This window comes from Polypterus senegalus, chromosome 3 (genome assembly GCF_016835505.1).
Source record: "Polypterus senegalus isolate Bchr_013 chromosome 3, ASM1683550v1, whole genome shotgun sequence".
Taxonomy (NCBI): domain Eukaryota; kingdom Metazoa; phylum Chordata; class Cladistia; order Polypteriformes; family Polypteridae; genus Polypterus; species Polypterus senegalus.
In genome coordinates, this window is record NC_053156.1 from 41,463,618 (window position 1) to 41,491,612 (window position 27,995).

At 40.8% G+C, this 27,995-nt stretch overlaps 1 protein-coding gene across 1 annotated transcript; it reads left to right on the forward strand.

Annotated features, from left to right (window-relative positions):
- Window positions 1–1,343: 1,343 nt before the first annotated feature.
- On the forward strand, window positions 1,344–27,939 carry LOC120526464. The gene is made up of 18 exons (XM_039749630.1): window positions 1,344–1,746; window positions 2,517–2,635; window positions 2,783–2,886; window positions 2,970–3,144; window positions 3,316–3,436; window positions 3,526–3,617; window positions 3,695–3,810; window positions 3,890–4,009; window positions 4,154–4,277; window positions 24,453–24,930; window positions 26,345–26,463; window positions 26,605–26,708; window positions 26,790–26,964; window positions 27,038–27,158; window positions 27,244–27,335; window positions 27,410–27,525; window positions 27,608–27,733; window positions 27,808–27,939. The coding sequence occupies exons 1-18, from the start codon at window positions 1,399–1,401 to the stop codon at window positions 27,921–27,923; spliced, it is 2,766 nt and encodes a 921-aa protein (XP_039605564.1). The 5' UTR covers window positions 1,344–1,398; the 3' UTR covers window positions 27,924–27,939.
- Window positions 27,940–27,995: the final 56 nt, after the last annotated feature.

Here is a 27,995-nt window from a genome sequence, read left to right on the forward strand (position 1 = left end):
AAAACATTTCGTATGTTTGAAGGAGACTCTCCTACACACTTTCTTCGGAATCTGTGTGTGTCAATATAGTCTTGAGCACATTGGACTCAGCAAAGCCAAACTGACCAACCAGACCAAAGCCAAATTAAAAAACTAGACTGCTTGGAGGAAATGTGCACACACACACACACACACACACACACACACACACACAATAGCGTTTTATGACATGGTAGAACAGCACGTACACAATTATTACTTCTGCTTTTGGCACGTTTAAAGCGTGGTCTCGAATCGAAAAGCAATTCAAGCGGAGATCCCGCTAGCGAAACGTTTGCTTTGCTTTGAGTTATGGCACTATGATCTATGGACATTGATTAAAATTCAATGCGCTTTTGTACAGCATTGTAAATTATCACGGGAATTACGTGCCGCATTCAAAAACAATGAATCATTTGATTGATGTTTTTAATTATGACACTAAAAAACCGTGCCAAAATTAAATAGCACACTTGCATGTGTATCGCATCTCAACGTAGTTAACAGGTTGGATTGCATTTAATTTTGGCAGGAAGAATTGCAATTTCATAATTACATCTGTACATGTATACAGTATCTTCCAAAATCGTACTTGCAGCAGCATAACGATTGTAGGGTTTAAGGATTTGCTTTCTTTCTATTGCAATTCGTTATTGACTACACACTGACTGCACCATAATGTAGGTTGCAGAAGAAACCTTTCCAACGGTTTCGGAATTTGTCCTCGATCGAATTTGTCAATCAGTAAATCAGTGTTGTATACGGCAAGTATCTTATACCATCACAACGCTTTACCGTTTTAAAAAATTACAATACACTATCCGACTTAACAGCTGAACGGTACAATGGTTAATGTTCAGTGGGAGTGTTTTTGTACATTATAAAACTAACCCAATGTAATATCAAAACAAGTGAAATTAATATGGAATTTTCGTCTTACGCTGCACCGACAAGTACAAATCACGGATAGCAAGCAATGCTACAGTACACGTCCTCAAAATGCCACATCATCATATTATATATCATTGGAGTTCAAACCTGCCCTTGTATTCTGAGTGCAAATTAATTTAGGCCCTTATAGCCTCCACAGGGAGTTTACCTCATATAGCCTATAAAATAAGCTGCACGACATCCCCCGAATCGGGTTATCAACACTTGCGGAGTTCTTTCAATGTATGCTTATCGCCTTGACGTAATTAACCATCGTGTCCAATGCGCCCTCTTTATTTCCGACGTCTGGTGCCTAATTGAGATGCTTCTTCTCGCACGTGTCATTAGCACTGCACAGCAAGCCGCTTTAATTTGCAGGCATAAAATGACAGTGCTGCCTACTCGCCATCATGTTGTTTTCGTTAGTGTTTTTCTTTTCTAGCAGTGCTGATGGACTGTGCGTGCAAGAGTTCAATGGCTGTAGTAGTGTTGTTGTTCCTCTTACTGGCCAATGCTTTTGCTCAGCCTCAGTTCAGAGGACGGCCTCTCTCAGAACAAAAGCTGGCGGTAGTACGTTTTATGGGGTCTCCTGAGGGGAGAATTGGCGCTATGCATACCGTAACTGCTCAGTGTACTGAGAGTGAGGTGATTGTCGCCATCAACCCGGACTTGCTTGGTATTCAAAAGCTGGTCCAGCCTTCTGATCTTTCAATGGGTGGATGTGGCGTATCTAGCCAGGTCGCTTCAACGTACTTTATGATTGAGGCTCCCCTGCAGGGTTGTGGGAGCACCGTGGAGGTGAGTTGCTTTTGTTGTGAAGTCTGACAGTCTTCCTGTGTGTATAGTATTTGTCAAGTTTATATCCATTAATGTATGTCTTGGAGCCTAGGCGTTTTGTGTGGTGTAATATAATATAAATAAATATTTTATTTATTTTTTAAATTGATGCCCCTCTTTGTTTTGCAAAACAAATAATGCCTTCCCCAGTTCAATGTAGGCCTTTTGAAAATTACCCTTAAATAGCAGCAGCTAACCCAATTCTCTTCTGGGTCAGTTTCTCCAGCTTCTGCATAAACCTAAACATTCATTTTAATAACTTCAAAATGTACAACTTGTGGGCAGTAAATATTTCATGCATTATAAATCTTGTTTAAGCCTTTGCTGGCCAGTAGCAACATTTCAACTTGAGTGTTGAATAAGTTTCTTTTTGTTTGGTGCTTGACTAGCTGTGGCATGGTGTCCTCTGTGGACAAAGTCTGAAGCATTTGGTACAATGCTCCTTTCAAAGGATAATGTGGCCTCCCTTAATCCTTGGTACACAACTAAGGTAGCATTTGGACACATTATGACATTTTACTAGTTTTGGATTAAACGCAACTAGATGCAGTCATTCATCTGCATTAAGCTTGGTTAACATGACCAATTTTAATAAGAGGTGCCCAAGAATATGGGCCTTTGTTGCTCCCCTCCCCATATTAGCAGTAGCATCCAACCTATTGTGCCAATATAAAATCTTAACTGCCACCTCACAGGAGATCATACTAAATGTGTTGCCTTTCATATTGTAGATGCTGGCTGGTGAAATTGTGTACACTTTCACAATTGAATACAACCCTTCTCGGGTTGATGGTCTTCCTATTGTAAGAACAAATCCTGCAGTGGTACAGATTGAATGCCATTACTCCAGGTAAAGTGTTTCCTTTTTGGAAACTTAGGCAGTATGTTAGATGAACCATTCGAAAGTCTTCAGTGCTATGCCAAAGAAATTGTCATCCCCTGCAACCTTCTCAACTTGGCTTTTAAATTATTTTAAAGCCTGTCTGTCTGTCTGTAGGCAACACAATGTAAGCAGCAATCCTTTAAGTCCAACTTGGGTCCCATATGCCTCTACAATATCTGCTGAAGATATTCTGGGTTTCTCTCTCATTGTAATGAGCAGTAAGAGGTTTAAATTTTTCTACCAGTGAAACAAATTTTACACATTTCTTTTTTGGCATCAAATTCTTGTATTCTGTCTGCAGGTGACTGGAGTGGGCCAAGTCTATCCAACACCTTCTTCCTAGGAGACCTCATTAACCTTCAAGCCTCTGTGGACACCACTAACCATGTGCCTCTACGTGTCTTTGTGGACCTCTGTGTGGCCACTCCTGGGTCCAATGCATCTGCCCCAGCTTACACCTTCATTGGCAATAATGGGTGGGTATGTCTATTAGTGACAGTTCTGACAGATAATAGTTTAACTATGGTCCCTCTGTTACAAATCTGCCCCAGCCTCAAATTATTTGACAAATGGGTGGGTGTGAGCATTGGGTTTTAAAAATGCATATCTGCTAGGATGGTCACTATGGTTCTTGTGGTATATTGCAGGTGCTTCATGGACAGCAAACTGACAGGCTCAAATTCCCAGTTCCTGTCCCCCAGAATTGCACAGTCTGTAATTCAGTTTAAACTGGATGCCTTCAGGTTTTATGGCTTAACTACTAGTTCGGTAAGTCTCTCTCTCTCTCTCTCTCTCTCTCTCTCTAGAGGAATTTTAATACAATTGGATATGTGAGTGTTTTGCATCTCTACTTTCAGGTCTTCATTACTTGTCAGCTGAAGGTGGCCTTAGCATCGGATAACATTGATTCTTTGAACAAGGATTGCTCTTACATCTCTGCATTGAACGAGTAAGTGTGCAGGAGCAGCCTCCACCTCCCCAGTCAAATAAGGTGGCAGGTTTTTGATCGGTGGTTGTGCTTCTTAGGTGGAGCTCTGTGGATGGGAATGATGTTGTATGTAGCTGCTGTGATGCAAACTGTGCCAGCCCCCTTCCTTTTAGGAGGAGCTCTGGGTCACAAAGACTCCGACCCAGGAGAGCAAGTAAGTGACCTCTACAGCAGGCTTATATTTAGGCTAGTCTTGGATACACAACCCTTGTTAAAATTACCTTTCTCCCCAGGTAAAGGAAGTATACCAGCTGGATGGGAGAAGACTATTTCTGTGGGGCCTTTCTTTCTGGAGGCTACTTCACCTTTAGCCTTGGCACATTCCTCTGCTTCCCAAGCGGAACCTTCCCTAGGTAAAGAGTGGCGTGTGGGGTTTAACTTTATAAAAAAAAAAAAGGTCCCTTCAGCTCATGTAATCTACAAAAGTGAGGTGTTTATGAGCACCCCTAGCCAAACTTCTTAACAAATTAGGACTTAATGTGTCTTCTCTCCCTTAGATTCCACCTTCCAGGATTCTGTGCTTGGAGCTCTTGTAGGGGTGCTGGCTGTCTCCTGTGTTGCTGTACTTCTGTTATTACTTTACAGGAAAGCAAAAAGAACTGTTTATACATTTAATAAAAAGTAATTAACTACATGGACTGTGTAGGGCCTTTTTGTGGAGGTGACATTTAATCCTCTTCCAAATACTGGGTAGGGTAAACCTGTCTGCTGCTTTGGTGGGAAATGTAAAGACTTGAGCTCATGGGCAAAAAGAGCCTGCTGTATGTCAGATTAGCTATTTAATGCTAGATAATCCCAAGGGGAAATTCACATACTCCAGCAGAATATGATTTTTAAAAAAAAAAAACCAAAGTGATAAAAATGCAGGTAAAACAGATTGACTTTGTATAACATTTCCATCCCCCCCTGGGTGGAATTGAAGAGTTACATAGTGTGGGGGAGGAACAATCTCATCAGTCTGTGGAGCAGGACCGTGGCAACAGTCTGTTGCTGAAGCTGCTCATCTGTCTGCAGATGACACTTTAGTGGCTTATCCATGATTGACAGGAGCCTGCTCAGTGTCTGTCACAGATGTCACTGTCCAGCTCCATGCCTACAATAGAGCCTGCCTTCCTCACCAGTTTATCCAGGCATGATGTCCTCCCCAGCACACCACTGCATAAAAGGGGCACTTGCCACAACTGTCTGAACATCTGCAGCATCTTAATTCAGATGTTGAAGGACACCAGCCTTTATATATAAAAAAAAAAAAGTGGGTGGGGTTTTTTTTATATATAAAGTCCACTTCTGTCTGGGTTTTTTTTAAAAAAAAAAAAAAACTACCCTTGGTAAGGTGAGTCGGGTGGGTACTCCTTAGTATAGTGATCGGCAGTGGGGTTTAAAGCAAATTTTTAAGTGATTGATCCTTTGTCAGTATAGTCTTCAGGAATGAAAATAGTCTCTCTCTTTAAATGCAGAGACCTTTCACATGTTAGTCACCATTTTAAATGCATTTCTATTATCCCATTAAATTTGAATATGAATGAAAAATTTAGGTTTTACTCTGATTCAATGACAAAGTTCACATGAGCAGAGGACTAAGTGCACAAGCACCTTTGTGGGTGGGTGACGCATATCAACAGTTGGTAAGTAATGGCTAAAATGCCAAGTGTCCATTGCCCTCAATGGTTTCGAACTTTAAGAACACTTTTTTTTTTTTTTTCCCTGAATCAAATCTCTCACCTGTCTTAACAGAGAGAGACTGTTAAATTCATGTAAGGAAAAGTTGGCACTGAACCAATTAGTAATTTTTGTTGCTGTTGAACAATGGTTTAATGCAACTACTCACTCCTAAGAAACTGAATGATCTTGGTGTGTTTTGGTAATTTGTCTATGGAAATCTAGTGCCTGAGACGATGCAAGGTAAATCGTCCCCATAGTGAGGGGACTTAATGGCAAGTATTCAAAGAACACTTGTTCTGCTAATTCAGAGATTGGCCATAATCTTGAAACCCCATCCAAAAGATATTCCAAGGTTAATGGCTCCTTTCGCTATCCAAGTGTACAGAGCCTTCATTCATTTTCCACTACTTAAGTGAAGCTGGGTCACGGGCAACAGTTGTAACGGTGAGTATCATACGAGTATGTCCTTTTTTTTTCCCCCCAAACCACAATTGTTGATTTATAGTGTGGAATCTCAAGGTGTTCCCGGTGGGGGGGGGGGTTATATAATCTTTCCAGCAAGCCCTGGGGTCTCCTCCCAGCTGGTTGCACCCATAGAACCTCCACAGGGAAACATCCACCAGGCATCTGTATCAGATGCTCAAACCAGTTGGCTTCTCTTAACATGGCGGTGTGGCAGATTCTCTACTCTGAGTCTCTCCTGGATATCGGTGCTTTGCATTATATTTCTAAGGGAGAGCCTAGCCACCTTTTGAAAGCTCATTTTGGAATAATTGCACCTGTGCTTTCATCCTTTTGGTCATTCCCCAAAGTTTGATCATAGGTAAGGGTAGGGATGTAAATCAACTGGTAAATAAGACTTCTAACTCAGTTTGTTTTTCCTTACTACAGATCTGTATAGCTGCTGCATAACTGGTTTTACAGGCCTAATCTGTCAGTTGATCTCTTCATCCCTTTTACCCCCATTTATGAACAAAACTGAAGTATGTAGCCGCTGAAATATAAGGGAAGATCAAGCATGGGTAAAACTCATGCCAAAAGAAATCTCTGTCCAAAAGTTCATTTTTTTAAAATATTTTGTGAAAGGTAAAAGCAAATAATCCACAAACTAGCTACACACGGAGAAAGACACGTTAAAAAGAAAAACTATCTTCTCTAAACTTAGCTTTTCTTGAGAAACTTCAGTTATTTCTATACTTTAAAGTGTACAGAAGAAGAAGTAAATAACTTTTAACATATGGCGCTGCACTTAAGTACTGTTTTGTGAGTTACTTAATACATTCAAAAGGCCCATAGGCACGGACACGGTTTAAAACCATATTCCCTCTACACCTGTCCAGAGCCTTCATTATTTCTGGGCAGATCTCATCCATCCCAAGGTTCTTGCCACTACAGCACTGTTTAATTACCTCATTGACCTCCCTGATTGAAATGGGCGTTGATCCCCGCTCATTTTCTGGCTCTGCCTCCTCCACAGTGGGCATATCCATTGAGTTCAGGAGCTCCTCAAAGTGTTCCACTGCCAGAAAACATCCTCAAACTGGATCAGCACTTCTTCACCCTGGCTGGGAAAAGGCTGGGTGAATCCATGCCTTCCCTTTCTGAGTCGTCTGATATTTTGCCACAACCTCTTTAACCCAGATTGATAGTCATTTCCCACTGTCTCTCTAAACTCCTTCCACACTTAGGTTTTTTGCTTCCCTGACTGCCAAGGCTGCAGTCTTTTTGACCTCTTGGTACCACGCTGCTGCTTTGGGAGTTTCTAGTGCTAACCAAATACAGAAAGCCTCCTTTCTCAGCCAGATGACAGTTCTCACCACTGATGTCAAATACTCGATCCTTGGGTTGCCAACTGAAGAAGCACCTATGGCCTTCATGCCATAGCTCTTTGCAGCCACTTTCACATTGGAGACTTTGAACAAGGTCCATTTGGACTGTAGATAGATACTTTATTAATCCCCAGGCAAAAATCACATACTCCAGCAGCAGCATACTGATTAAAAAAAACAATATTAAATTAAAGTGATAAAAATGCAGGTGAAAAAGACAACTTTATATAATAACGTTTACCCCGGATGGAACTGAAGAGTCGCATAGTGTGGGGAAGGAACGATCTCCTCAGTCTGTCAATGGAGAAGGGCAGTGACAAAAGTCTGTCGCTGAAGCTGCTCCTCTGTCTGGAGATGATCCTGTTTAGTGGATGCAGTGGATTCTCCATGATTGACAGGAGCTTGCTCAGCGCCCGTTGCTCTGCCACGGATGTCAAACTGTCCAGCTCCATGCCTACAATAGAGTCTGCCTTCCTCACCAGTTTGTCCAGGCATGAGGTGTCATCCTTCTTTATGCTGCCTCCCCAGCACACTACTGCATAGAAGAGGGCACTCGCCACAACTATCTGAATAGAACATCTGCAGCATCTTATTGCAGATGTTAAAGGATGCCAGCCTTCTAAGGAAGTATAGTCGGCTCTGTCGTCTCTTGCACAGAGCATCAGTATTGGCAGACCAGTCCAATTTATCATCCAGCTGCAGTCCCAGATATTTATAGGTCTGCACCCTCTGCACACACTCACCTCTGATGATGACGGGTTCCAAGAGGGGCCTGGGTCTCCTAAAATCCACCACCAGCTCCTTGGTTTTGCTGGTGTTCAGGTGTAAGTGGTTTGAGTCGCACCATTTAACATATTCCTTGATTAGGTTCCTGTACTCCTCCTCCTGCCCACTCCTGATGCAGCTCACGATAGCAGTGTCATCAGCGAACCTTTAAACGTGGCAAGACTCCAAGTTGTATTGGAAGTACGATGTATATAGACTGAACAGGACCGGAGAAAGTACAGTCCCTTGCGGTGCTCCTGTGTTGCTGACCTCAATGTCAGACCTGCAGTTCCCGAGACGCACATACTGAGGTCTGTCTGTAAGATAGTCCACGATCCATGTCACCAGGTATGAATCTATTCCCATCTCTGTAAGCTTGTCCCTAAGGAGCAGAGGTTCGATGGTGCTGAAGGTGCTAGAGATGTCCAGAGACATAATTCTTACAGCACCACTGCCTCTGTCCAAGTGGGAGAGGGATTGGTGTAACATATACTGTAGATGATGGCATCCTCCACTCCCACCTTCTCCTGGTATGCAAACTGCAGAGGGTTGAGGGTGTGGTGGACCTGTGGCCTCAGGTGGTGAAGCAGCAGCCGCTCCATGGTCTTCATCACATGTAACGTCAGAAAGACAGGCCGGAAATCATTCAGCTCACTAGGACGTGATACCTTTGGGACTGGGGTGATGCAAGATGTTTTCTAAAGCCTCTGGACTCTCCCCTGTTCCAGGTTTAGATTAAAGATACGCTGTAGAGGACTCCCCAGCTCCAGCGCACAGGTCTTCAGCAGTCATGGCGATACTCCATCTGGACCCACTGCTTTGCTGGCACAAAGTCTCCTCAGCTCTCTGCTTTCCTGGGTTGCTGTAATTGTGGGTGGGGGGAAACTCCTATTCTGGTATGAGCAGAAGGATGGGTGGAGGGTGCAGTACTCCGAGGTGATAGTGGGTTAGGGTGGTCAAACCTGTTAAAGAAGTTGTTCATCTGGTTTGCTCTTTCCATGTCTCTCTTGATGGTGGCACCCCGCTTTGAGCTGCAGCCAGTGATGATCTTCATCCCATCCCACACTTCCTTCATGCTGTTATTCTGCAACTTCTCCTCCAGCGTTCTGTTGTACTGCTCCTTCTCTACCCAGAGCTGGACTCAGAGTTCCTTCTGCACGCGCTTGAGCTCATGCTGCTCACCGCCTTTAAAAGCCCTTTTCTTCTGGTTCAAAAGGCCATTGATGTCACTTGTAATCCATGGCTTGTTGTTAGCATAGCAGCGTACTGTTCTTACTGGAACTACAGAACTTCTGTCCGTACAGAAGTTGATGTAGTCAGTAGTGCAGTCAACAACCTCCTCAATGTTCTCACTATGTGATCCCTGCAGGATATCCTAGTCTGTAGTTTCAAAGCAGTCCCTCAGAGCCTGCTCTACCTCAGGGGACCACTTCCTGAATGAGCGTGTGGTTGTAAGTAGTGCCCTCACTCCTGGTTTGTAGTGAGGCTGAAGCAGAACCAGGTTATGATCTGCTTTCCCAAGCGCAGGCAGTGGGGTGGCGCTGTGTGCGTCGTTAACATTTGCATACAGTAAGCCAATAGTCTTATTTCCCCAGGTGTTACAATCCACATACTGGGAGAAGGCAGGTAATGCTTTGTGCAGTGTCACATGGTTAAAATCTCCAGTGATTAGCACAAGCACCTTAGGGTGCTGTGTTTGTAATTTAGCAAAAGCGGAATGAATGATGTCACCTGCTAGCTCCATGTCTGCCCGGGGAGGAATGTAAACAATAACATCAATGACATGTCCAGACTCTGTGGGCAAGTAATAGGGACGCAAATTTACGGCCAACAGTTCAATGTCCCTGAAGCAAGTGGATACATGTCCAGAGTTGCACCAACTTGTATTGACATAGAGAGCAAGTCCTCCTCCTTTCCCCTTTCCACAGGTATTTGCGCCTTTGTCCGCTCTAACTGTGCTAAACCCAGGTAGCTCCACGTTAGCATCTGGGATGGTAGTTGTTAGCCAAGTTTCACAAAAACACAACAAACTGCATTCTCTGTAGGTCCTGACATTTTCACCAGCATGGCCAGTTCGTCAGTCTTATTTAGTAGTGAGTTCTGTACTGTTACGTTTGACTCTCACTGGCCAGTGCCCCTTCCCACATCCAGCCCTGTCATAGGACATTGGTCAATGGCTCTCATTGGTCACACGCTCATTGTCACACGCCTTTTGCTATAGACTATTGGCTTGCCTTCACTGGCAATAGAATTTTGAGGAGTTCATAAACTTTTAGTGACCGAGATGACAAAATTAGCAAATAACATTTGTAAATGCTTACCACATTCTTTATAATGTTAGCTCTGTAATTATATCAAAAGCTATCACTGTTATAAAAAGTGTAAATTTTTTCAGTATTAGGTTACACATTGGTCAGTTAATTATTTTATAAATGTGAGATTGATGGACCTTGTTTAAGAAATCTATGACAGCAACACATTAGATTTTTAACATGATTTGCTTTAATTTTAAGTTGTGGAGTTTTAAAGCTACAGTAAATGTCACTTTAAAATTTCATGCTCCTCGTATGTATCCTTTAAAATTGTCTAGCATAAAATGGTGTAAAGGATTAAGAACCAAAGCAGACTGATTCACCTGATTTGAAAGAGGCAGATATGGCAAACACATGTCAGATTAAATGCTTTCTTCTAGCCAAACAGTTCAGCTATTAATATGTACTGCTATTAAAATGTGCTGTTATGATTTAGTTACAATGCTGTAATTCAGAAAACAAAAAAAAATTGTACAACTTATTCACTGAGAAAGTAACAGTCCTCACAAAGCAAACATTCTTAATTTTTACACACAAACAGTAAGTCTCATAAGAAACACTAAATCAATTTTAATGGTAACAGTCCTTTCATTCTTGCCAGTCATTTACACTTGAATTCTTCAAATTAACATTTAGTTGAGTTTGGAAGGCCCCAAGTGTCCAGCTCTCTACCATCTACTTGGTCTCTTATTCTGTGTGTCTATTGTTCTTTGTGTGAAGTAAAACTGACATTGGTGCAAAATCTGCCCAAAACAGTTTTCCTTCTGCCTCCATTTCTTGAAGAATCCATTGCACTAATTACTTTCACAATTATAAAGGGAACGTCAATCATATGACCTCATACTCTCCTTCAGTCTTTCCTCATAGTTCATAGCTTCTACCTGGAATCAGCATAGTCAATCTTCTCTGAAGGTCCTATTAGCATTGCTAAGGTTTTTCTTAGCTTGGACTCCAAAACTGATCACAGAACTCCAGAAGAGGTACATGGCTTATGAATAACCACTTCTGATTTGCCTTTTTTATGACTTTTTCACAATGTCTGGATGTAGATACCACTGTTTACACTACAACTACTAGGTCCGTCTAGTTAAATGCAACATTAAGTTTCAGACCTCTTGTTAAACATTCAAATTTAATTTTTTAACTTCAGATATCTTTCATTTATACTTTTATCTTAAGATATTACTTTTACCTTATCAAAAAAATCCAAAAATCATCATAAATTGTGTTGTATGGACCTCCCTGATCATTTTGCTTGTGTTGCTTCCTGATGGAATTAAAGAATATTAATGAAAGTCAACCTTCCCCATCTGATCCCATGTTAACTGTTCATAAATCTCTTGTTCTTGCCATGTGATGCTCAATCTACTCCTTAATAAGTCTTTCCATTAATTTACTCATGCTGCATAATAGTCTTTATTTTTAGTGTTTAAATTTGTGGCCTGCCAAAGCACTGTGAAATAAATTATATCATGGTTGCTTGAACACAGTACTCTCTACACCCTGAATTCTATCCTGGTATTAAAAAATATGAAATGTAGACAGACTACCCTCCTCATCTAAACAAAGTTAACTGATAATGTCTGACAACTCCTACAGTTGTACTTCAATTTTTGTAAGGTTAACAGAGTTACTATTTGGGTTTATAAGGTATTGTACTTCAGCATTTCTTCCCCTTCCTTGCCTTTTTTCCATCTTGAAAAGAGCTGACCAGAAATGATGACTTGACCAGAGACATTTGTGTGACTGCAAGTTTGTGTGCTGCCTGACATTATGCATCTTGTATTTATCAGGATGGATGGTTATGGTTTATGAATATTTACATTATACTTTGCTTCCATATTATTTTTATGTATATCATCAATAATATCTTATTAAATGTGAGATGTGGCCAGCTTGTCATCCCGGCCAATACCCCCAGGCTGCCAGATGGAGCCCTCCCTGCAGTATGGAGGTGCCCCAAAGACCAGCAGGGAATCATGGACGCTGTTGTTTTTATCCTCAGCCCTGCTGGATACCTCAGGGGCCGCAAGAGGGTGCTGCAGGGAGGACCGAGGACTCATTTGTGCCCTATGACCTGGAAGTTCATCATAGGAAGAGCGACGGGCTTCTGGGGTGAAGAAAAGAACTTTTACCTGACCTGGAAGTGATTGAGGATCACATGGACTGGGGATTGAGAACACTTCCGGGTCAGGGAATATAAAGGACTGTGGGAGCTCCCAGACGGCGAGCTGAGCTGGGTGGAAGGGTAGCAACGCGTCTGGGAGCTGGAGGATTGGTTTATTGTGAATAGTGATTGTTTATATGAGTATTGTGGTGGAGAGTGTGCTTTGTGCACTGTGGCAACAAAATAAAGTCCAAATTTGGACTTTTACCTGGTGTCTGGAGTCGTGGACAGGGGTTCAAGAGAGCGAGAACGCCCCCTATCTACCACAATGTGTAACTTGACTCCTGCTTGCCCTTTTACTAAGTCTAATTGCCTGAAGTTATAGTTGCAGAAGAGGAGAAAAGTGATAAAGTACAATATCTGACAAAAGTAGTTACGTGTATAGGATTTGAGGCACTCTAGTAAAGTCCACACAATAAAAAGTACAAAAGGGGAAAGAAGAGTCACATTGCACTCTACTAAAACAAAACAAGGACTTTTCAAGTAACACCTCATATAAGGACTGGAACTCAGCCATACAAAGACGATTATTTTTATAACAGTAGTGGCACACTGCACGATAACGTGCAGTGAATACACTTGACTTGAGCATTCATAGTTTTCATACTCTTTTTCTGTACGTTTAGCATTCATGTGCTCAGAGGTTGATGCGCTTGCCGCTTCCTGAGCAGCTCTTGTTTTCTTCACCCTAGCGACCTGCTTCTTCTTTTATTTTGTCGGCATCTTTTCACATTAAAACTGATTAAGGTAGTGTTTGTGCTACAATTACTAAGTACATTTTCTTTAATTTTTCACTTAAGCTCCCCTGCCTCAAGAATGATTTAAGATATGAAGAGGTAGAGGAAGTGACGGCGAAGGGATGAGAACAGCGCCCGTACACATACACATACACGGCCGCCCTGCTGTCTGCTGTCGAGAGTTGAATCTACAATAAAACAAAAAATAAAAAGAGGAATAACCTTGGATGTCAATCTACTAATCTACTATCTACTATCCCTAAAAGCGGATAGTAGACATCATGTAGTATATGTGAACCAAATTTCAGGTCAATAGTTCAAACGGTTTGCGAGCTACAGGTGATTTAAAATGCTGGACAGACAAACGAACAGCCATGGTAGCATATTATATACAAAGATGTGCCAAGCACCCACTAGTTCAACTTAAAATTTTTCATCATCCTAGCAAGAAGGATGGAGAAAATGCTACCTTCAGTAATATCACAAGATCAAACTGGATTTATTAAAGGCCGACATTTAGCGTCCAATCTTCAATGCCTGCTTAATGTAATATACTCACCTGCAAAGTCAAACATCCCAGAGATTTTATTATCCATGGATGCAGAAAAAGCATTTGATATTATTGAATGGAACTATCTTTTCACTACATTGGAGAAATTTGGGTTTGGCCCGAACATCTGTGCTTGGATCAAACTACTGTATACCAATCCAGAAGCTTCAGTTTGTATTAACAACATTAATTCAGACTACTTTAAACTAGAACATGGTACCAAACAAGGATGCCCCTTGTCACCACTAGTTTTTGCAATTGCCATTGAGCCACTGGCAGTTCACTGTCAAAATGCTTATGAGATAAAGGGGATTATTGGAGAAGGACTTGAACAGAAAATTTCTCTATATGCAGATGATATGGTACTATATATATCAGATCCACAAAATACTGTGCCTGCAGTCCTAACAGCACTAACAGAATTTCAAAAGATCTCTGGTTCAAATTAATTTGATTAAAAGTGTGCTCTTTCCAGTGAATTCTCAAGCACACAATATTAGATTGGACACCTTCCCTTTTATCACTGCAGATCAGTTTAAATACCTAGGGGTAAACATCACAAGTAAACATAAAGCTCTTTATCAAAAAAAAATTGCTGTCTGTATGAAAAAAATCAAGCAAGACTTGCAAAGGTTGTCAACCCTTCATCTCACTTTAGCAGGAAGAATTAACATTGTTAAGATGAATATCCTTCCTAAGCTTCTCTTTTTATTTCAAAATATTCCAATATACATCAATAAATCATTCTTTGAGAAATTAGATTCAACCATAGCCACATTTATTTGGAATTCAAGACATTCACGTATCAAAAGAGCGACCCTACAAAGGCAGAAGTTGGCATGGCTCTACCTAACTTTCAGTTTTACTACTGGGCAGCAAACATACAACATATAAAAACCAGGAAATAGACACAAATAGATGAACATATACAGGCTTGGTCAGCAATAGAAATAAAATTCTGCAGTTCCTCTTGTGGACGCTAGGGGTCGATGTTGCCCCGTGAAACCCACCAGACAGACGTCCAAGACACAATTGTCAAAAGCACCAAGAATTTTGATATTTTTCTTTAATTACAGTGCAGAAAGCCACAAATCATCAATAATAAAATAATCAATAATCACAATCCTCCACTCCTCCCACTAGCTCCGTCACTCTACCTCCCAACTCCAGCTCTCTTTTGCTGGTCTTCAGCAGTCCTTTAAGTAGTCCATGACCCGGAAGTATTCTTTCCAGGTTAAACGCCACATCATTCATTCTCAAGTAGCCTGGAAGTACTGCGGGCTTCCGTCCTTGTGACTCCGAAGTACTTCAGGGTTGTTGTAACAATAGGAGTCTCCAGGTTCTTTGTGAGCTCCCCCTGGCAGCACCCATGGCACCCAACAGGGCTGAAAAAGCGGACTTCATATACCAGGATGCCTTGAGGGAATCCGGGGAACCATTACCGTCCAGGGGAGCTGCCACCTAGCAGCCCGGGGATGCAGTGCCCTTAAAAAAGGCTGCCTTCCTCCATTCTTTTCCAGGGATGTCCCGGCCGGACTGTACTGCTGGCCATCCCTCACAATCTTTATATTCCTTGCTTTGCGCCCCAATAAATGCAAATTATAGCCAATATACTAATAACCCAATTGTGCTTCACTTACTCAGAATATGGAACCAATGTAGGAAGCATTTTAAGATAGAGAATCTCTTATCAGTGGCACCACTGCACGAGAATCACCTTTTTCAACCCTTGCAAACATGCAATTTTTAATGTCTGGAAAACATTTGGGATAAAATCACTTAGAGATCTGTACATAGACAACGTCTATGCATCCTACGAACAATTAATTACATTCTAAATTTAACTTTCCAGCAACACATTTCTTTCACTATCTTCAAATTAGAAACTTTGTTAAACAGAACCTGCCCAATTTTCCTCACCTCCCACTTCCCTCTATGCTGGAAAATATATTGATCAGTTTCAAGGACTCAGACAGCATCTCTGCAATTTATAAAACCATTTTACAGTCCCTCCCTTTCAAAGATCCAGGAGGACAATGGGAAAAGGATCTCTCCCTCAACATCAGAAAAGGAGTGGAAGGTAGCAATGCAGAGAATTCACTCGAGCTCCATATGCACAAAGCATACAATTATTCAACTCAAGATTATATATCAAGAACATCTGTCTCACTTACAATTGTTTAAAATGTTTCCAGGGCAAGATCCAACCTGAGAACGCTGCAATCAAGTTCCAGCCTCACTGGGTCACATGTTTTGGGCCTGCACGAAATTAACATCATTCTGGACCAACATTTGTAAATGCCTTTCAGACAACCTGGGTGTCTCAATACCTCCTAACACATTAACAGCTGTGTTTGGTGTACTCCCAAATGGGCTTGAAGTGGAGAAGGACAAACAAACTGTGATTGCCTTTACTACACTACTGACACGCAGACTTATCTTGCTCAACTGGAAGAATCCTAACTCTCCCCTTTTAAGTGAGTGGGTAACTGATCCATCCATCCATTCATTCATCCATTTTCTAACCCGCTGAATCCAAATACAGGGTCACGGGGGTCTGCTTGAGCCAATCCCAGCCGACACAGGGCACAAGGCAGGAACCAATCCAGGGCAGGGTGCCAACCCACCGCAGGACACACACAAATACACCCACACACCAAGCACACACTAGGGCCAATTTAGAATCACCAATCCACCTAACCTGCATGTCTTTGGATTGTGGGAGGAAACCGGAGCGCCGGAGGAAACCCACGCAGACACGGGAGAACATGCAAACTCCACGCAGGGAGGACCCGGGAAACGAACCCAGGTCTCCTAACTGCGAGGCAGCAGCGCTACCACTGCGCCACCGTGCCGCCCCTGGGTAACTGATGCTATATAATATTTGAAATTGGAAAATAATCAAATTCTCATTTAGAGGATCTGTGCAGAAATTTTTCAAAACCTTGCAGGATCTAATCAATAACATTTTAGAATACGCTTTTAAAGCACTGAGTAAACTGATTCTCTTCCTGTTCTTTTTTTTCTTTCTTTTTCTTCTCTATTCATCCATATTCACTTCTTAATTTATCTATTTACTTATTTTTACTAGGTTTAAGTTTTATTCTGTTGCCCATGCTCTCTTTCTCAGGGGTGGGGGTTGATTTGTTTTCAATCCTGTTCTTGTAAAATCGATCTATTTGTATGGAATGTTGTGCAATTTCAATAAAATCAATAAAATAAAATAAAAATCTTTCATCAATTACACTTTTCTTGTTTAAAACTGTCCAAATCGTACCCAGGGCAAGATCCAACCTGTGAATGTTGCCATCTAGCAAAGGCTGCGAATACTTATGTACATGTGATTTCTCAGTTTTTATTTTTAATAAATTTGCAAAAACCTCAAGTAAACTTTTTTAACATTGTCATTATGGGGTGTTTTGTGTAGAATTTTGAGGAAAAAAATGAATTTAATCCATTTTGGAATAAGGCTGTAACATAACAAAATGTGGAAAAAGTGATGAGCTGTGAATACTTTCTGGATGCACTGTACACGTGTTATCAGACTTTCAATATCTGTGAATGTTTTCGCTCTACATGGAGGTTATTTACTAATAATGGCACCTTTTCTTATTCAAATCAGGTTAAATTTTACCGACATGAAAAAAATCAGTGAAATATTCTTTAATAATTGTCAGAAAGTCATTTGCCAGGTTACATGGCAACCTCTAATGGCTGAACATTGAAACCATTTGGAAAAGTTTTTTCTTGCATACTTCCAGGTGAAAGTTCATGCTTCTTTAGTTTATACGCTCTTTTGTTTACTTGCTACACATTGTTCAAAAAAGTTTGTCGTTTTTTCCATATCATCTGTGCGTCCTTGTGGAACAGTAAGTTTATTCTAGATAATTGGATAAAAAGTTTGTAAAATTAGACGTGCAGAGTAGTTAAAATGTTTACTTGTTTGTAACATGGTGACATAGCCTATGTATTTAACTTTGTTTACAGACCGCCGCAACAGGAATTAAAGTCCTTTCTGAGTCCAGACTGCATTTCTAGTGATTTCTTACTTCTATATCACTTGGAAGGGGGAGCTTACAACAGTAAAGCTGTGCAACTGTGGAGTTAATAGCGGCACCTCCCAACACTGGACATCTTATCGTGTCTACTGCTGTTTGGACTTTACCTCACCTGCATTTCCTGCACCAGCCTAGAACCTCAGAAAATCCTGATCTTCTATGTTGACATGGAAATGGTGGAACATTTTTTGCACGTCACAAATAAATGCAATTCAGTGCTGGCGAAATCTACAAAGAACTCCAGTCAAAGCATTAGTTAAGTCAGGTCCTGTAAGCAGGTGGTCATTTAGAGTGTTACCTTCAAATTTTTGCAGAGCAGTCGAATACAACTCTAAGATTTCTAAGATGATACAATTCATGGTATGGAATATTCCATGTGTTGCCCTTCTTTTGGTGTGGCTTTTACTTCTTCTGCATCACCATCTTTCAAGACACCATTCATGAATTTCACATAATCCTCTTTGTACTTGGGACTTTTCTCCAGTTTTCTTTTTAAATGCCTCAAACGTAGTTCATCAAGCTGCTTATTGTTAGGCAGCAGAGTAAGCTCTTTGAAGGGTAGAGGCATTTCAAGATGGCCTTCTTTATTGTGGTGAATTTTATCATTCAAGAGGTTTAGAAATTGGATATCTTTTTGAGATATTATCTTTCCTCTGGGCTCTGTGTCCAAGAAATCAATATAACAGTACTTCCTTTACAGAGATGTGGTGACAAAATCCTTTCACCTTCCTTGGGTTTATGCAAGGTGTTATGGATCCTACTATACTCCAGTCTAATTCAGTCTCGACTGCATATGGCTCATAATCCTCCCCTGATATCACTTGTTTTGGTTTCAGGGCTCGTGCACAGTCATAGCCAATTAGAAGACCTGCAGGACAGTTCAACAGATCTACCATTTTTTCTGCCACACTGAGATGGGTCAAATCTGTCTCTGTTTCATGAGTAGGAATGCTATTTTGTTCTAGTGGGATGTACTCTCGTGTATATGCAGGTGGTAGTAAAATGTACTCTTGTGAAAAGTACCTTCTCACTCTTAATCCAATTGCTCTTTGACAATTCACTATTGAACCTTTGTCAGTCATTGTGGACAGCTTTAATCTAACAGGTTCTCTGTCTGCTTGAATTTTCTCACAAACATCCAGGTCAATAAATGTATTATTGCTCTTTGTGCCCAGTAATGCATACACTAAGATTTCTGGGCTGGTCTTTGCTGCACAAGAAATCTATACTGGAACAATCATTGAAGTGCGATCGCTGTTGGCTACATTCAAACTGCACAAAGCAGTGGATGAATTCTCCTCTAACTGTGGTGAATCTGGCCCTTTTTCTTGAAGACATTCGTGGCCAGCCCTAAGACAGCCAAAAAACATGTTGCTGTCGATGACAAATTATTCTTTTCCTCCAAAGGCATTGCTGCTAATTTTTAACATATATATATAGAGTGGCGGAAGAGCTAGTTTTGGAATCTTTGTTACCCTCTGATGCGCGAGTCTCTTAAAGTTTTTGGATTTTGAGACATCTTTGTTGATGTCATTAAGGTGCTTGCCTTAAGACGCTGTTGTTCTTTTACAGGTTTTTCTTCCATATGTTTCAGTTCATGAAGTGAGGAAATTCGATTGCATGCAATGCATGCTTCCCCTTCCACAAAGTCTGAAAATTCCAGGAAGCTTGGATATGGTTTGTCTCCACTCAGTGCTTTAGTAATATATTGATTCCACTGGGTTGTTAGCCAGTCAGGTAGCTTCTTACATAATTTCTGATCCTCACAATCATCCAAAATCATTAAGCCCTGCATATGCAGCATTGAATTCTTGCATGAGATGAGGAGATCACTAAACTCTCTCAATTTAAGAGATTCTCTTGGTCCAGTCTTTGGCCAGGTACTCAGTTTTGCTCTGAATGCTCTTTGGACTACAAAGGGGTGACCATAGCATTTGTTCAATGCAACCCAAGCTTGCGTGTATGCTTCCCCATCACTCCTATGAAACATTCCTTCTGCTACTCCACTTATGTATCTTTTCAAATAGAACAACCTATGTGCTGGATTCGTGCAGTTTGTTTCAATTAAGGCCTTGAAGCAGGTGCTCCATTCAATAAATTTGAGTGGGTCCCTTGTAAACACAAATGGCTCTGGTGCCGGAAGTTTAGTCACCGACAGGGATTCTCTTAATGCCTGAACTAGTAAGGCTTCCTTCAATATTGGTTCCGTTTTACCTCACTTGGGCAGAAGGAACTTTGAGGAACTTGGGCAGAAGGAATGCTGCCATGCTGCATTGGAGACTGACTTGGAAGCAGGGAGGTTATTACTCCAATATCTTCTATTTTGGCACTTAACTTTAATTCCTCTTCAACATAAACACTGTATTCTGCCTCTATAACTTCAAGATCCTGTTGATTTTCCAGCATTTTTAATCTGTCTGTTGGGCATTTCTCTAAATAGAAATTTCTCTTTCTATGTTTATCTCGGGCCGTTTTGCTGCCAAGCACGCTGCTGCCTCTGCCCTTTTTATAGACATGAGACTTCCTTGATGATTACTATGTCCAGCTCTTGATACAGTTGAACCATAAATTGACCTGGCTTCTTCTCTTTGGAGTAACTGGAGGAGAGTTTCTTTCTCAGCAACTGCATCAAAAAATTTTGGTACCTGCTTCCATATAGCACCTTTTCAGATTTATCATTATTTCACTAATCACTGAGATGCTGCTATCCATTTTTCTTCTTAGATCTTGAGATGGGGTAGCCAGTGCACACAAACACTCAAATTCCCTTTTTCAAATCTAACTCATGTTTTTCAAAATCCAATATCATTTCACTTAACTCAGCTTTGGATAATTCTTCCTTAAGTTTAGAGCTGATAAGCTGAACCTCTGCTTGTGACATCACATGCAACAAATGCTGGGATTTGTAGGCAGATCCTCCCGTGGAACGTGGTAATGGAGTATCGAGACACGTGCCCTTTCAATCTTCACTGAAACGCTTACAAACCTTTTTGCTGACTACAACGTTTTTCACTGTAGCTGCTCCTGAAAGTTTTCTCCTGGTACAGATGAGACCGCTCCAACTGATGTTTGAAGAGTATTTATTTGCTCTCTCTCTCTCACTTTTTACAGCTCTGAAACACTGTGAAAAATGTGTGCGCCTTCTGACCAGAAATTCAGGGGTTTTTATTACAGTCTCTCTGATACTGCACTCTTATTAAAACAAAGACCTTTATTTAGCTCAGCATCCATTAAATGTGTCACTATGTGTATTTCCACTCCACCAATGCCTTATCACGTGACCACAGCACCTTTCCGTTTAGACCAACATTGTAAATGTATGTACAAATACATTGAGATCATAAAATAAATAAAATTACAATTAGAAAAGAAAATATTAAACAATAAGATTGCACCACAACTACTATGATATACAATATAATTTACAAAATATAGTTTACAAATTCAAACATCAAATTTGCATTTTGCAACAGATACAAATGGCCCACATCGTCCCGTTATCATCGCCATTTTGCCTGTTCTGCTTAACTGCAGTGAATGGTGAAGTCACTTCACCAAATAACAAAAGAAAGTTGCAGGTTTTCTCTTTCCTCTCTGGCGACAAAGAAAACTTACTTTTACACATTGCGTCTTGAGCAAAAGAGATGCACTATAAAGGCTTGTTTATATTTCATGCTCAGAATGTGCACGCATCATGGCCGCCAAGTGTTCCCAGTGTTCATTTGATGCATCCTCTGAGCAGGTAATCAGGAATTAACACGATGCGTGCGCGAGTTGCAGTACCAGCAAAAAGTGGGGGAGCTCAGGGTCATAAAATTCGGAACGTGATGTCAGAGTCTCTGTTTTCTATCTACATGTGACAGAAAGCTGCTATGCAGATCCTAGTAGGTTTGATGTGCGTGCTTCAATGTTTGATGAATGGTTCGATGTGGTGAAGCAAAATGCCGACATACAGATGCATTTGTAGTGCTTTTATTTTCTAGCGTTGCATATTCCCGATGATGATGACACGATACATCTGAAAAGTCTCACATACCATCTATTGTGCCGTCTTTTTTTTCTGGGGCTTCCTCCTGGCCTGACAGCAACGGGAAACAGAAATAGATTGCCACACTGAACACATTAAATGTATGATATTTCAACTCTCTGCACATTTAGAATCCTTAGATTTATACTTGATATCATTTTCATGATAGATAGATACTTTATTAATCCCAAGGGGAAATTCACAGTGCATTAAAGTATGTATGTTACATTTTACAGATAAATCATTAATTTAGTTTAAATAATGAACACTGTTAATAATTACACACATGGGGTGACACGGTGGTGGAGCGGTAGACGCTGCTGTCTTGCAGGGAGTCATATCGCTGGTGTTCCCTGCCTGGAGTTTACCTGTTTTCCTGCTGGGTTTACACAGTGGGCTCCGGTTTCCTACCAAAGATATGTAGATTTGGTGACACTCAAATGACTTGACTTGCGAGTGCTTGTATTCACCTTGCTATGAGCTGATGCCTCGTCCAGGATATTGCTTCTGCCTCATGCCCAATGCTAGCTGGAATGCATACATCCCAGGATTGATGGAATTAATCATTAAACATCCTTTTCAGAGATATTATGGTAAGGTGTCATGGGAATTTAATGGCTGTTCCAGGCAATTCACAACACAGCGAAGCCGAACCTGTTTTCACCGTGATAATATATCACACTGCCACCTGGTGGATTCCTCCAGATTTATGTAAAGTACGGGCACAAGTATGAACAGTACAATGCTTGCATAGCAGGAGCGTCCACTGCAGCATGCGTCACGTCGTGTGAAGTATAAATCTGACCTTAGTCCGTCACATCCACGTCGCCAATTTTGTTATATCTGTAGGCAATACAATTGCACTCACAAAAAGTACAAAAACTGAGACAGGATCTTTTTATTAAAATCGTTGTTGAGTACACGTTAACCATATTAGCATTATAATCTACTTCATACTAGCTCTTCTATACCTATAATTCCTTATTACCACCCTCACTAGTTCAACAGACTTACAAATATACTACAATGCCACCCTTAATGTCAGCCATGGTTCTTTGCACTATAACTTCCTGAATTAACACTTTAAAGGTTAAAATCCAACCTCTCCTGTGACATCTCTCCCTGTCAACTGTCCCCGATACATCTGCCTTTTGCCTGAAGGATTAATACATGGCAGCTCTGAAAGTTGCCCAAAGCTGTTTCAACCACGCTAATTACCGTTAATGGAGATTTACTACCACTAGAACTATAACATACAATGCTGTTACTACCATAATCAGGGCCGGATTAAGATGAAATTGGGCCTGATGCTGCAGCGCAAAAAAGGCCTATTTTTTCTCGGCATTGGTGCATGTGCATTCGATACTCACCGTACATGCGCACTCAGACCGACCAAGGAGTCTTAATTGCTTGAGACATAACCAGCCAGCCTTTATTGAACATGAATAATAATAACGACGTAGTATCGGAACAACTCGAGATTAACATCAAACTATGTAACGTCAACATTCAATAGCAATTGTCTGAAAAGTGCACTTAATGCAGAAAACCTAACAATGATATACACAAAATTTCACAATTCTGTTACGAAACAGAGTAAGAAAAAATGAATATGCAGAGACATTGGGACAAAGTGACTCAGTTCAGGCTCTTGAGGGTAAAAATTTGTCCACAATTTAAATTTCATAATAGACCAGAATCCTGTCGAGGATTTTAAAAATTCTAAACATCCATGCTGGGCCCATGGGCCAGCTTTTAGTTTTACCTTTACAGATAATCATTTAAATAGCCTTCGATTTTTACTGTACAACTAACTTTCAAGGTGAAAAATTTACTATGTGGCACTTACCGAACAATAATAAAGTAATAAGAATCCCCAAGATATTGCAAAAAACGCAACTAAATTACTAAGTAAACTGTTTAACGTAAAATTGATAGCATTAACTTGAAATCTTCGGTTAACAATAAACACAATTAATATAGCAAAGGAAAACTGTTCAGCTTCTGGAAAATTCTCATCTGTTTTCATCTGGGCCTATTTCAGGAATGGGTCTAATGCTGCAGCATCAATAGCACCCACCTTAATCAAGCCCAGACCATAATACAAGAAATCGTTTTTTCTGAAAAAGCGCTATATAAATGTAATTATTATTATTCGTTACGCCTCTACAGCCAAGTTTTAGCTCTCCTCTTTAAGCAAATTCTCTTCAACAGTCTCCCTCCATCACTACCTGCAGTTCATTGGAGATGCATAAACTAGAAGATGACGGCGTTTTTGCAACCAGTTAGTAATTAAAGTTTGGAGGGAAAATGAGAAAGGGTCTTAAAGAGGTCTGGATTTGTCATTCTACAGATCGCAAGAACATACATTTCTTTCTTTCTTTCTTTCTTTCTCCATATCCATCGGTTTAAGGAGGAGCGCATTCTTAAGGGCGCATACAAAGCACAGCAGGCACCATTTGAAAAAAGCGAAATTGACCTGCTAACCCCGACCGTGGTTGTTTAATGAGTTGACAGGCACTGCTACGACTAGTCAAAATAAACAGTTAAAGCTAATTGCATTCATAAATGTTAAAATTACGGGTTGAGATAGATTTACGTTTCGGCGCTCTTTTGATTCGTGTTTGTTTTCTTCTTGCCATAATTATAAGTATTTCATACGTTTTGATTATGTAAACGATTGGTGACTGATTGACAAACTTTTTCTCCGCACGTGTCATCAACACACTAAGCTGCCGAACGCCTTAATTCGTGTATATAAAAAGACTGTGCTGCGCCTTGAGCCTTATTGTGATTTTGCTATCTTCCTTTGTTATTTCAAAATGGAGTACAAAGGTCAGATAGTCGTAATATTGCTGTTTATTTTCTTATCCGATGTTTTTCCTCAGCCCCGTTTCAATGTACGGAGTCCTTACGCAAAACAACAGAGGCCCGCGGTGGTGCGTTATGTAGCATCTATTGAGCCGAGAGCTGGCACTCCGCAGACCGTAACTGCTCAGTGCACCGCGAGTGCGGTAATAGTCACCATTAGTCCGGATTTACTGAGCATCCAAAAGCCGGTCCAACCTTCTGACCTTTCAGTAGGTGAATGTGGAGTCACTAGCCAGTTCGATGCTCAGCCCTTCGTGATTGAAGCTCCTCTGCAAGCTTGCGGGAGCACAGTGGAGGTGAGTCGCTTAAGGAGCAAAATTCTATTATGCCCCCAGTTCTCACCTTTAGACTTTAAGGTTTTACCTGTGCTTGTACTGTACTTGTTCCAATCCAGTTGCTTAATTAGAAGCTATTCCTCACCAGTGACAGATTTTATTTAATTTCATAGCTTGTTAGTGGTTTTCTTTTATCTACCCTCTCAGTTGATTCTTAAATCGGATTATTTTCCCTTTCTAATGATACGTGTATTATCCAAGTGCTTTGAAAATTACTCATACGTTTTTAGGCTTCAGTTCTTAACTTTCCTTCTGAATAGTTAATTTTAAACCAAATGGGGAATGAATACAGCTAGATGGAAATGGAGACAAGCTAGATATGGAACTGCTGGTTGCTTTGTCATTAGCATCATATTGCTAATAAGGAGCAGTTAAGATTTTGACCCCTTATTTTACTCCTAAACAGCTATATTCATTGTTTTAACAAGCACAACAGCTAAAATGAAGCAGAAAAATGACACTTGAGCATTAATTGTGTGATAAAAGCCACTGTGGCCCTCGGATATTGATGTTGCTCAGCCCTGATTTAAAGGGTTGGCATCTTAAATAGCAAATAAACAAAATGAAGTTAATTACTAGCAAAAACGAGTCACTAATTAAGAAAATAGTTAGAATGAAACCCTATAGCCATTTTGGCTCTCCAGGATGCAGAGTTCGCCACACCTGGTGTAGAATTTGTCGACTGTAAAACACAAGTTTTTGACGGACCTCTCATTTATGCTCCTGAGGACGACTTGAAATATTGCATGTACTAGGAAATTCTTTCTTGCATAATCCACCAACACAGAGTTCCCATACTAACATAACCTAAAGGTTAAGATACATTGCAAAAATCTTCATCTGCAGTATAAGCATGGGTACTAAAATAGCAAATTTGGATTTTTGATAACCTATAAACACTTAATTTACTTAAGTCATGTGATATGTCTTGGCAGTATTGAACAAATCTTTATAGCCAACAACAATTTAGGCTGACTTTTATTATTAAAACTGAGCAGACACACAGGGGATATGTTCCTGAGGCACTGAGCCCAAAACGTTGAGCTTTAAAAGGGAAAAAGTCCAGAGTAATAAAGCAATTTCCAAAAATGATTTAATTGGGTGAAATCAGTGATCTGACTCTCAACCACAAGGTGGTTGAGGTCTCTTCAACGGTAATGTTTTCTACATTGTGGCTTATAGTACCAATCATCTATGAAACGACAGCAGGAAGTGGTTAATAATTCAACTTAGAAAGAAGTATTTTGGTTCTGCTATGAATGATGCATAGTAGTACCATACTAAAAGTGCCTAAGAAACCCACTATTTCACCCATTCATCTCCCATGTACACTAGTGTGGAAATTAAACTAAACCAAATTGCTGCTGCTTCACAGATGCTGGGAGATGAAATTGTATACAGCTTCACCCTTGACTACAACCCTTCTCAGATTGATGGTCTTCCTATTGTAAGAACAAATCCTGCACTGGTACAGATTGAATGCTACTACCCCAGGTAAGACGTTTGTCTAATGCTACGAGAAGGTTGATGGAATGGCTTCAATCCATGGACATATGTAGCCTCAGTATTTGAGTCTAAATGGGCTCTTGTCTTCTAAATGTTTAAAAATGTGTTTCTCCCTCTGTTTCTCTACAGGCGACACAATGTAAGCAGCAATCCTTTAAGCCCAACTTGGGTTCCCTATACCTCCACAAAATCTGCTGAAGATATTCTGGGCTTCTCGCTTGCTGTAATGAGCAGTAAGCTGCTTACACTATTAGGAGACAATATTGTATTGCACTATTTGTTGGATGTTCCATTAAACCATCTTCTCTCCGTAGGTGACTGGAGTGGGCCAAGTCTATCCAACACCTTCTTCCTAGGAGACCTCATTAACCTTCAAGCCTCTGTGGACACCACTAACCATGTGCCTCTACGTATCTTTGTGGACAGCTGTGTGGCAACTCCTGGGTCCAATGCATCTGCCCCAGCCTACACCTTCATTGGCAATAATGGGTGGGTGCGAGCATTGTATTTTAAAATGCAGATTTTCTAGAACTGTCACTATGGTCCCTCTTCTGTATTGCAGGTGCTTTGTAGACAGCAAACTGACCAGTTCCAATTCCCAGTTCATGTCCCCCAGAATTGCACCTTCTCTTATGCAGTTTAAGCTGGATGCCTTCCGGTTTTATGGCCTAACTATTAGTTCGGTAAGTCTTTCTCCCCTCTCCTGTTGGAGGAATAACTTTAAAACAACCAGATGTGGTGGGAGTGTCTTGCATCTCTACATTTCAGATCTTCATTACCTGCCAATTGAAGGTGACTTTGGCATCCGGTAATGCTGATGCTTTGAACAAAGATTGTTCATACAACTCTGCATTGAGGCAGTAAGTGACTGGGATGAATGGTGTACCTGTACAAATGAGCTGGGAGGCTTTGATTGCTTGTTGTGCTTTTTTAGGTGGAACTCTGTAGATGGGAATGATGTTGTATGTAACTGCTGTGATACAAACTGTGCTAGCCCCTTCCCTTTTAGGAGTGGCTCTGGGTCACAAAAACTCAGACCCAGGAGAGCAAGTAAGTGACCTCTACAGCAGGCTTCCATGAACTCCAACATTCAATACACAAGTGCCAATCTTGCTGTATATTTACCTTCCAGATAAACTGAATCTTCCAACAGGATGGGAGAAGACTATTTCTGTGGGGCCTTTTTTTCTGGTGCATAATTCGTCTTTGGCCTTGGCACCTATGTCACCCTCTTCCCATCAAGAAGAGGTCTCTCCAGGTAACATGAATCTTGATATTGGCAATTTGTTTTGGACTTATGCATGTTCCTCCTGCTACAATCTTCTGTTGCAGGTTCCTCCTTCCAAGATTCAGTTCTTGGAGCAGTTGTAGGTGTCCTGACTACTTCCTGTGTTGCTGTGCTGATATTTATTTACAGAAAAGCAACTAGAACTACTACCATGAATTAATAAAGTTTGATTTGTGACACTGTCTGGAGTGGTCTGGTTCTTGCTGAATTAGACCAGCATTCATAACAATAC